The following is an 11438-nucleotide window of genomic DNA, read 5'->3' on the forward strand; positions in this document are numbered from 1 at the left end:
GTACCCAACAAGTTAGCTCCTCTAATGCGGTTTCTGAGCCAGGCATGCCCATGGCACATCTGGCATACACACAGACTCCTTTAAATGGCGTGACCACCCCACAGTACTTCATAGAAGACTTGGAAAGTGGAATTTGATAGAATGCCTTGGTGAGGTCAGTCGCGACAATATACCTCCACTGAGCTATCTGACGCAACGTGGCATCCACATTTGGCATAAGCGACGGTTGGGGTTTGCTGTAACGGCCCACATCAGCGAATGCTGTAACAAGACGAAACCCCACATTAGACTTTTTGATAAGAAATGACGGGTTGACATATTCAACATCGACGTCAATGTCTTCGGGCTTCCGAAAAACACCTAGTGATTTCAGCGCATCAAATTGAGCCTGCAGTTAATGTAACTGGCCTCTGGAGTACTGCGGAACACTTCCCTTCCGCTGAGGCGGTTGTTTACCCATGTTTACCCTTGCTTGGAAGGGGCCAGCAGCGCCATAATAACCCGTAAACTGCAGACTGAAGACCTCATCAAATTCCCTATGAACTTCTTGAAACCTATCTCTAATGTCCGCCATCATAATGCTGTTGGGGTCTAATGAGATAAGATCAGAGAATAGTGTTGTATTGGGTGAACTGGACTTGCCAACGAAAGGAGCCTGAGGAGCTTCCAACTGGGCCTGTTCAGTTGGGGACTCCGGTATGTAAGTCATGCGAGCGCGACATACGTGATCATGTTTCTTAATGTCCTGTGGTGCGTCAGTCAAATTGGGAATTCTGATTTTTCCAGATACACCTACAAACAATGATGGAGCAAACCAGTGTGTACAGCCTTCGTGTGGCTCAACCGCGAGCTCCTCGCTAACATTTTAAAGTTCTACTGAAAGTTCAAGTTCGACAAAGTCCCCAGGCCACACAGTATGTGATGAGGTAGCACGAAGTACGTGAGCTCGCCGAATAGCATGTCTGTCTCCATATGTCCGATTGGTGCCATACTCATATGTGTCTGACCCCACACAGATCTGATGTCTATCGGGACGAATAGAGATGTCATTACATTCCATAAAGGGGATGCCAGCAAGTATGTCCGAATCTAAGTTTTCTACCACGAGTCCATCGAAAAAAAGCATGTGCCCGTCCGTTTGAAACTGTGTGCGTGTCTCTCCAACCACCTTCAATGGCGAGGAGCCATCTGCCTGACGAGCTGACTGTGTACTATTGGAGGCTTTAAGGCCCAGTTTGGTGGCACACTCTGCCCTTATCATGTTTCCTGTTGCACCAGGGCCGTTTCTAGCCATTTTGACGTCCTAGGCGAAATCCCTATTAGCACCCCCCCCCCATCACACTCCCACTCCCAAACAAGAAAATATAAGATTACATACAAAATAACATAAAACTGATTATGTAAACACTCAAATCTTAAATAACAACCTTGACACATTTCCAAATTATATTTGCATATAGGTTATTATAATTACTTTTCAGATATCAGTTTTTTTTCACATTCAAATTGGTTGTCATAGTAACAACACTAATTTGTGGAGATTCAGCGCATTGTGATTTACACAAATCTGAACGCATTATTTGCAAATTGACTGTTAGGATCAGTGGCATAAAAGTAATCAGAATGCAGCTACTTGTTCCTTTGTTACTCATTGATGCGTGAACTTCCCCTTTAAATAACGCGACACTCTGCCATCTATGTGTATGATGCTGTTCCCATTAAGTGCTGTTGGAAGCGAATGAATTGATTCAGCATTTCGACACTTCCGTAAGGATGCGTTAAATTCGACAAAGCGGTTTAATAAAGGATGTATTGATCTTGTGAATTAGCAAATTTTACTTGACCTTTTACTTTTTAATTGGCTGTTAAAGTTTGTTGGGAATATTACACAACACTCTGATCCTTTAACAATGCATTGGCACAAAAACGCACATATTTTGGACCGATTTCACAACATGATTTCTCGACTGCCACAAATACTGCCTAAACAAAATACTGATTTTGTGCACTTTTTATTGTACCAGTATTTTAAATTGGCCTTTGAACTTGGCTTTATTGCATGGCAAAAAAAAGCCTTACCTTGACAAAGCACTGACAGAATCCATTGATCTAATGATGTTGTTGAGCGCTCCAAATGCAAACTTTGCATGCAACAACCAGGCAGCAATTGACAGCACTCTGATCCAATGGCATACAGGCATCGGCAGAATGACAGTACTGTAGCCCAATGATGTTGGGGGATCCTGTCGGGGTGGCAATCATATTTCAGGGTGGCCGTGCCGCTCATCACAATCCTGCTAAAATGTAGCACCAGTACATGCGGTCGTTGGCGCCCCCTCCTGCTGGTGGCACCCTAGGCGACGCCTAGCTTGCCTATGCCTATAAACGGTACTGTATTGCACCACTGTCGATGGTCAGCCTAATGGGGACATGACCATGGAAAGCTTAGAGGCATGGTGACTACATGATATGGACGCGCTGTACTGCCTTAGAATTGCACGGTATGTGACCGTTTTCATCCTCAGACTCGCCGTCGGAGTGACATGGTGAGCCAGCAACTTGCCACACCTAGCGATGAAAGCTCTGTCTGGAGGAGGCAGAAAAGGGCACTTACTGAGGAAGTGATTGTCCAGTCTGCGAGCCTCTTTACAAAGTGGGCAGGACTTCTGTAAGCTTCTGTCTCGGAGGGTTAGACACGGCCGAGCGCATGGCTCTGGCATCCTCTGATGACTGTAGATCATCCAGTAGCGAAGCACAACTAGTGGATAACGCCTGTTGAGCACTGTGAAAACACAGCTCATCTGACCACACAATCGCAGCCGTCGACTCACCACCATGTTGTCGAAGGGGGCAAGGATCGACGCACAACCATTAAGAACACGTGCTAGAACTTTATACACCCCATTGAAGGACCGTAGGCCACTAACAGTCGCAGGGGGGTACACGAAGCCAATGTTGCAAAGCAGTGCAAACTAGCGTGAATAGTACCCTGACTTCAGACCCACCCAGCAACTTGCCACACCTAGCGATGAAAGCTCTGTCTGGAGGTGGCAGAAAAGGGCACTTACTGAGGAAGTGATTGTCCGGTCTGTGAGCCTCTTTACAAAGTGGGCAGGACTTCCTGGACCGACCCAGCGATGCAAGCTTCTGTCTCGGAGGGTTAGACACGGCCGAGCGCATGGCTCTGGCATCCTCTGATGACTGTAGCTCATCCAGTAGCGAACACAGGGCCTGAGATATCTCTGGTTTGATGGATGAAAGAGTGCGTGACCGCAGCTCCATGCCATATCTCTGCTTTACAAGCTTTGGCAAATCGCTGTGTATACGACGAAGCCAAGTAAGGACAATGACGTTTTCTATTGTGGGGGAGAGCTACTCATCCTCTACAATGACTTCACCTCCGTGAGTAATGCCAGAGTCTCTGTATAGTAAATTATCCTCATCAAACGCCATTATTCTCTGGTACAAATCCTCTGGTCCTTCTTTAGACTCAAGTTTAATAGCAGCAAAGTCAATGAAATGTGCACCAGTTGACTGGAATCCATAATGTAGTCTGATAGTCTGTCATATGTGATCAATGCAGGTAGAGTTCTTAACAATAGTATTTTGGGAAATAACTGGGCAGTAGTTAGCGATCTGCCCCAGCATAAGCTCAGTCATGCTGACCTTTTGTTGGCGCGTGCGCCATTGATGGGAACATCGTCGTCATCATTGGTAAAACCTCTGAATGGTGAAGCCCTCGACTTCTTTTCCCAGCGCGTGCCTTCAACTAGAAAGGGAGCGAACTCAGTGTCCAAAGATAACATGTTGACAAGGTTCTGACGCCAGTTCTCAAATGAATTCACAGTCTCAACTTTTGTGAGAGACCATTGCTTCGGTGCTCTGTGTGTATTCGCCATGGCTTACGTCTTGAGTTTCATCAGCTGAGATAATTCACAATGCTGCCTACACGCCAGTGTGTAGATGAGATGCAATGAATCGCCAACACGAGAGAACAGTTTAGTCAAGCCTTTTAATGGTGACAGAAGACCACAACAACCAGTAGCCCATGCGCATGCTGTGCCCGGTCCGCGGGATCACCTTCAACATCAGGAACCACGTCACGAATCATGTCACACTCCACATACTGGCAGAAACTATTTGTCATTTTAACTGAAACACAAAGGCTGTATTTGCTAATGTTATCCAAAGGATAAGAATTTTTTTAAGTCTAATTATTTTATCAGTTTCCATCAGTTTGAATGATAAATAAATGCTTAGAAGCAGATTATTTGCAGATTTGTGGTGCACTGGTAATATAGTGTTATATAATTAATTTGTTTACAAAAAAAAAACCCTGACAGTGTAGATTCTGACTAGTGCTGCACACACTGCTCTGTACTGCATTAAGAAACGGTGAGCTCCAAAATCGAAAGCTCCAGCGCATGAATGGAATTAATGTCATGTTTCCAAATTTCAGAATGACTGTCCCTGTATTTGCAGGGATGAGCGTGGTGTTGCTTGTTCAATGCTCTAACAGTGAAGTACAGGCACTGTGACTGTCTCCTCAAAGGGGTGTGTGAAAGTTGACAAATTCCTTCGGTCCCAGGCACGTTGTGCTAAATAGAGATTCTACCTGCTTGACAACATAATGAAATCCAGTACACCGATGTGTTTACTTTAACATCTTTTCTGTATTTTCAGACCAAGACTCCCGGTGTGGGCTTTGTGAAGATTCATGCTCCATGGAGCATTCTCTGTCGAGAGGCTGAATTCATGAAACTGAAGATGCCTACCAAAAAAGTAATGTTCGTCTAACAGTCCAGAGGAACATACACGGCTGCTGTGTGTGAAGCAGAGGTGTGATGAGTAAATGTGATGCTGTGCTCTTACTTTAGGTGTATGAAGTGAAGCACAGCAGTGGCGTAATGGAAAAGATCAACGCGTTCATCAGCAAACTAACAGATCCTCTTCATCCAAACTTAGAAGAGAACAGGACACAGAAAGTGAAGCACCTCTCATACCCGTTCTCCAGGGAAAAGCAGCATCTGTTAGTGTCAGCTTCACAACAACATCCATTCTCAAGCATGAAACAAATCTAAATGTCTGTTACATGTACTGTTAGACATTCAGGTGATTTGGGACCTTCACATGGCTGAATCAATGTTACGATTTCATTATACTCAACTTTCAAAGACATAAAGGCCTATTCACACTGAGTGCTATTTTCAATACATGATTTTAAAATTGAACAGCGCATCCCTTTGGACCCCTTCATGCAAATTAAAATATTCCAAAAAAATATACTTCAGTTTCATCTTAAAATGAGGAGGGCACTGAAATGATATATATTAGGTGTGTAACAGTACACAAAAATGACAGTTCAGTACGTACCTCAGTTTTGAAGTCACCACTTGGTATGTTTTCATTACAGATTTCAAATAGTTAAATTTTAGCAATGGTTCCAGCAAGTTAATGGCCAAAGTGTATTTCACTTTTGTTCAGGTATTTAGAATGACTTTTTCACATATGATTTGTGTGAGTGGGCCTTAATAGTAGGAACTTATTGAAACATTGGACGTATGCAAAAATGTATTGAAAAATGTACTTGTGAACTTTCGTCGTTACAGGTTTGATTTGTCTGACAAAGATTCCTTTTTTGACAGTAAAACAAGAAGTTCATTAGTAAGTATAAAGTATTTGTCAAATGTGCAGTATTAATGCCATATTATATAATTTGAATATTTTGACTTTTATTACATGAATTCAAAGTTTTATTATATGTATTATTCTAGGTATTTGAAGTTTTGAAGCGAACCAAGTGCACAAAAGCTAAATTTAGCATGGGTAGGCTATTGCTTTGTCTATACAATTGAAATTTGAAATTTCATTTGAAATTTTATTTTTTGAGTTTTTGAAAATAAATAGAACCTCTTTAACTTAAGTTACAGCGCTTTGCTAGAAACTGTGTTCCATACCCTTTAATATTCAATTTTATGCCCAATTAATTTGCATCATTGACAGCAAAACTGTACTTGAAGGAATAATCCAGCATTTCATTTTCACACGTTGTTCAGGTATAACTAGTCTGCTTGGGAGTGGTGTTTATTTGGCTGCCTATCCATTACATGATGTAAGTATCCATCACTATACTGCTGTTGAACTCTTTCTATGGATCTTAAAGGTCCCATGGCATGAAAATGTCACTTTATGAGGTTTTTTAACATTAATATGAGTTCCCCTAGCCTGCCTATGGTCCCCCAGTGGCTAGAAATGGCGATAGGTGTAAACCGAGCCCTGGGTATCCTGCTTTGCCTTTGAGAAAATGAAAGCTCAGATGGCCCAATCTGGAATCTTCCCTTTATGTCGTCATACGGGGAAAGGTTACCTCCACTTTCTCTGCTTTGCCCGCCCAGAGAATTTGGCCTGCCCATGAGAAAATGAGCTACTACCGTGCGAGGCGAGCGCAATATTTTTTTTTCCTCGAGAGACATCATGGCTTGCAAACGAGTGAAGCATGGCAGTTGCCCCGCCTCTCTCCTCCTCATTAGCATTTAAAGCTACAGACACAGAAATGGCACGTCCTAAGGAAAGCTCATTGTGGGACTGGCTCGTAGTGGCTGAAATTCTGCACCAAGGCTGAATTTCGGGAAAGAGACTTCAGATACAGTACTAGGGACCACTTAGGCCTATATAAAAGTATCCAAAAAGCAGCATGTCATGGGGCCTTTAAGCTATCAGAACTGATCAACATTGTTGCATTGTTTTAGTGACTTATCTAGTTGTAAATGCAGAGCAGTTGTCCAACTTCTTGTTTGATTAATGGATGCAAATCTTTTATTAGCGTTACAATTTTTCATAATATATGATGGGCTCTTTTCTTTCCTTACAGGGTGATGTTGGTGGGGAAAACGCTGAGCCAAATGACAGAAAGGTAAGTTATTGTTCTGTCTATACCTCTGTGAAGTGTCTTCTGTGTGAATGAGAATTTGCATAAAAAATTTAAAAAAGATTGAGACTTGAAACAGTATCAGATGGTTTCTGCTATTAAGCAACTGGATAAGAAGTGAACAACGATGACACCATAGTAACGGAGAGAAACCCACAGCTACTAGCATGGTTTAATGAAGCTAGTTCAGAAAAAAAGTTAACTTAATGTCATGCCTGTGACAAAAACCCAAACCATTTGTGGTCTAGAACTAATGCTGATCTCACTGGCCAAAATCAAATGCAGCACAGATAACAGCATAGTGGCAGGTTGCCATCAAGACCAATGCTTGCTTCAGTTCATGAAGCTTTTTCCTAATGAGCTGACAGTCTGAAACAGGTGTGGTTAATAAAGAAGACAAACAACATGTGCTGCTTCCCAGGACCAGGATTGGAAACCACTATCTATATTAGGCCAACTTTGACCTGCTGAGGATATTGAGTGAGCTGCCGTCACAGTTCAGAGCTCAGGGAAAATTTTATTTCCCATCAGGCCAATGACCTGATGCACACAGCAAAAACTATGAAAGGACTGAATGTGTGCAGCTGAAAAGACAGCAGCGTTGTTTGAGAGTAGCACAGAGAATAGCTTCAGTCTGGAGGTGAAGATGAGTGCTGATGATGAACTGTTTCATCATGTTGTTGCATTTATTTCAGCTCTTGTATGAAGAGTGGGCCAGCTACAGTGTCTTTTATAAGTACCAGCCCATTGGTTTAATCAGGTAAATCTCAAACTCTCTGATGTTTAAGTGTTGTAGGTTCATTAGTAACATCTCTCACTTATCTTACAGGAAGTACTTCGGAGAGAAGATCGGTCTATACTTTGCTTGGCTTGGCGTTTACACCCAGATGCTGATCCCTGCTTCCTTAGTAGGGGTCATTGTGTTCCTCTATGGATGTGTTACTGTTGATGACGACATTCCGAGGTCAGTGGACACAAAACAAAACGTTTAGGTAAAATTTAAAGTGCAAGAAACAATTGCGTATGCATTTATTATTATCAACACTAAAAGAAAGCTGCGTTATCATTGTGATCATAAAAAGTGTAATTACTCTCAAACAAATAATGACAAATGTTAGATTTCAGAAGCAAAATGGTTACTTTATTTTGTTTGGACAGGAGACAAAATGACCATTGACAAACAGATCCACTTTTATCGAGTTTAGCAAACCAGCAGTTACTAGAACCCAGTGGGCTGTGTGGTGCACCATTTCTACTGTGAGTGAAACTTAACCCAGCAGTGGGTTACACAAAACTACCCAGCATTGTGAAAAATACCCTAATAAAATAACCCAATACAATTTTAGAGTGTAATTCCTCAAAGCATCTTTGACAAGGTCTATTTTAGTCACTGAAAATACTATTAACTCATGTCTCACGTCTACAGTTGTATAACAGTTTTCTTTGAGACGGCAAAAAATACTGTTGGGTAATAAAGTATGAGCCCCCCATTCTGAGTATAAACCCTCAAACTTTTAAAGAGGAAGTTCATACTTTGAGAAAGAGCATATAAAACCAAACATCTGTCTGAAAGTCCCTCTGGAGTTTGTCACTGTCAGGATATTGTGACAGTCTGAAAAGGGCCTGTTGGAGCTGTCTCTGCAGTTTTTATACAGAACTACAACTCATTTTTGGGGATGAATTTTGGGGTAGAACTAATAAGAATAATGATCATGATCTACTCTAATGAAAGCATGAAAATTGTTTAATTTTAGTTTCACTGACAGTAAAATTATGCTTTATAATGTGAGTGCAGAAGAAACTAATGTTAGTTGACACTTTCCATGAAATGGCACAAGATAAGGCTTGAAACTGACTTCTTTTTAGACGGTCAGTGAGAAGAGTTACTTAACCTTTAGAAAATTAAAAGAATTAAATAAAAACTCATTAAAGTATGTTATAAAAAAAAACCTCCACAGACGTTACAGGGTTGTAAATTTACCATAAATTTATCTCTTAATCAGTTTGGGTGCTTCGTTCATGCCAAATGTGATAGTTATGTGTATAGTTACACACAAACTTCTTGTGTTTGGCAGTATGGAGATCTGTGACCAGCGGAAGAACATCACCATGTGTCCGCTGTGTGACCGTGTGTGCAGTTACTGGAACCTGAGCACAGCGTGTGGGACGGCCCGGGCCAGTCATCTGTTTGATAACCCTGCAACGGTCTTCTTCTCTATCTTCATGGCACTGTGGGGTGAGATCATCCCTGCCAACATCACGAGATCTCATTTCTGCTCCTCGATCAGTGCAGCTGCTGCTCATAGCGTTGTGTATTTGTTTGGGCTGTCTGCATTTTTAAGCACACGGTTTCCTCAACTCAGTTGGCAAATTAGACGACAGCACACACTCAATACTGAAAGTGGACTGAAGATCAGGTGTTAAATGCATATGTAGTTAAATATTTCTTGTGTACATACATGCTGTTCTCCAAACCTTTGGCAGATTTGTGTTTGCTGCTGCTGAGGTTGGGTAGGTGTAGCTGTAGGTGTACGGATAGGTTTAGGGTTGAGGTTCAGCAGCAGTGTAAGCTGTGTATGCTGTACAAAAATATTAGATTACACTTCATTTTATGTACAGGTTTACAGTGTCTTACAGTATAATTACACACATAGGTAATGAGTAATATTAATTAACAACACGGACTTACTACAGGACTTGGTTTAGGGTCAGCTGTTTGTGATTGTTTAATTTGCCATTATTAAGTACATCTAACATACATAACAATGTTACTGTAAAATGAAGTGGTACCAAATTTTCGTGGAAGTAAATAGTAGTTAAAGACATAATATTCGCAAATTCAAGAATTGAACTAACCGCTGTATAGTGAATATTAGCTACTGTTTAAAAGAGTCAGTGTTTTAAATTCATCATGTTGTAGTGACTGTCATTCATTTTCTGTGTTCTAGAGACAGTTGAGTATATTGCATTACAGGTGTAATTAGCTTAATTATGTAGAGTAGCAATTTTTTGGCTGAATACTGTGCAGCCACTATTTAGTGAATTTGAATTTTGTGTTAGTTTGAGAATCGAGAGCCGAGTCTTTCTTTCAAGGCATTATTCTTCCAGTGCGCCGTCTCTATATCTCTTCGTTCTCTCTGTCCTAAACTAAACATCTTTCCATCTTGTCGTTTTTATCATCTGTTTGGCTGTTTCCTGTGTGTCTGTGTGACTCCATTTAAACTGGTTTCCGTAACGTTTCTCAGTTCTGTTCTGTGTCGTCTGCTGAGGGATTTGGACAGGAAGTCACTGACTTTGGCTCTGTTTGGGGGGCAGAAGTTCACACAAGATTTACTGTGTTTCCATCTGTTTGCAGGAGATGTATGACAGCTGTTGCTCTTTTACAAGTATAAATACAAAGATGCCTTGTAAAGCATTGTAGGTTTTTGTAGGTGTCTTAAAGCTGCACCTCTGTACCTTTAAAGAGCCGTGGCCAGAAATCTTCGTTTGTTCTGCTTTTGGTCTCTTGAATGGATGAAAAACACAGCAGGAAAACAAACCTCCCATTCTGAGTGCCATCATGACTTTTATTTCAATTCTCATCCATGAATTCAGCCAATATGTGAAAGTCTGCTGCACACATAGACTGATTTAGCTGCTCCCATCATTTACACGTGATTATTAATCATCTTTATAATTAAAACGTTAATATTTGATCACATTCTGCTACATTTAGCACCTTTCCTCCTAATGGTTTCTCAGGTGTGGGTCAGAAGTGTAATGGAGTTAATTTCCTCCTGTCAGTGTTATTAATGCAGTCTTGTGTGTTTCAGCGGCGTTCTTCATGGAGCATTGGAAGCGGCGGCAGATGCGTCTCAACTATGAGTGGGATCTCACAGGGTTTGAGGACGAGGAGGTCTGATCACATGACACTCTCACATTAACACATGACACATCATCACTGGAAGTCATCTCACTAGTCTGTCATTTAATGCTGTCATCCTCTTCTTCCCCTGGTGTGTGTAGGAAGCACTGAAGGTTTGAACATATTCAGACTCTTTTCATCAGCTCTGATCTCTGACCAGCATTCCCAGCTGTCTTTTCATCCACTATTCCAAACTCTCCTCTCAAGTCTTTCACAGGAACTCTAGCATGTGCTGAAACATCTTAGAAACACTCACCTGAAAAAAAAAAAAAAACATCTTGCTTTCTTCTTTCCTTCCTTCCTCCCTCACTCCCTTTCTTTTTCTTTCTTTCTTTCTTTTGCTCTGTTCTTGTGTCAGTTTTGTCATTATAGATTGTCAATTGTTTTTGTCAGGATCACCCGCGAGCCGAATATGAATTCAGAGTCATGCAGAAATCACTGAAGAAAGACCATAAATCACAGAAGGTGACACTGCATATATTGTTTTTGCTATAAATATTATGCTGTTTACTATATTTATTTGAAGCTGCTTTGAAACAATATACACTGAACAAAATTATAAACGCAACACTTTTGTTTTTGCCCCCATTTTTCATGAGCTGAACT

At 41.3% G+C, this 11438-nt stretch overlaps 1 protein-coding gene across 2 annotated transcripts in view; it reads left to right on the forward strand.

Annotated features, from left to right (window-relative positions):
* Positions 1-11438, forward strand: part of ano1b (anoctamin 1, calcium activated chloride channel b) — a 65627-nt gene that overhangs the window by 33808 nt on the left and 20381 nt on the right. For both annotated transcript variants that reach the window (XM_016485211.1, XM_016485212.1), the window contains 12 exons: positions 4684-4782; positions 4878-5029; positions 5610-5664; positions 5775-5826; positions 6057-6112; positions 6872-6913; positions 7624-7688; positions 7758-7892; positions 9004-9164; positions 10741-10823; positions 10934-10945; positions 11226-11297. In XM_016485211.1, the coding sequence (XP_016340697.1) occupies positions 4684-4782; positions 4878-5029; positions 5610-5664; positions 5775-5826; positions 6057-6112; positions 6872-6913; positions 7624-7688; positions 7758-7892; positions 9004-9164; positions 10741-10823; positions 10934-10945; positions 11226-11297 (984 nt within the window). The remainder of the gene's footprint in view (positions 1-4683; positions 4783-4877; positions 5030-5609; positions 5665-5774; positions 5827-6056; positions 6113-6871; positions 6914-7623; positions 7689-7757; positions 7893-9003; positions 9165-10740; positions 10824-10933; positions 10946-11225; positions 11298-11438) is intronic.

Source organism: Sinocyclocheilus anshuiensis, unplaced genomic scaffold, assembly GCF_001515605.1.
Source record: "Sinocyclocheilus anshuiensis isolate Anshui unplaced genomic scaffold, SAMN03320099.WGS_v1.1 scaffold445, whole genome shotgun sequence".
Lineage (NCBI taxonomy): Eukaryota > Metazoa > Chordata > Actinopteri > Cypriniformes > Cyprinidae > Sinocyclocheilus > Sinocyclocheilus anshuiensis.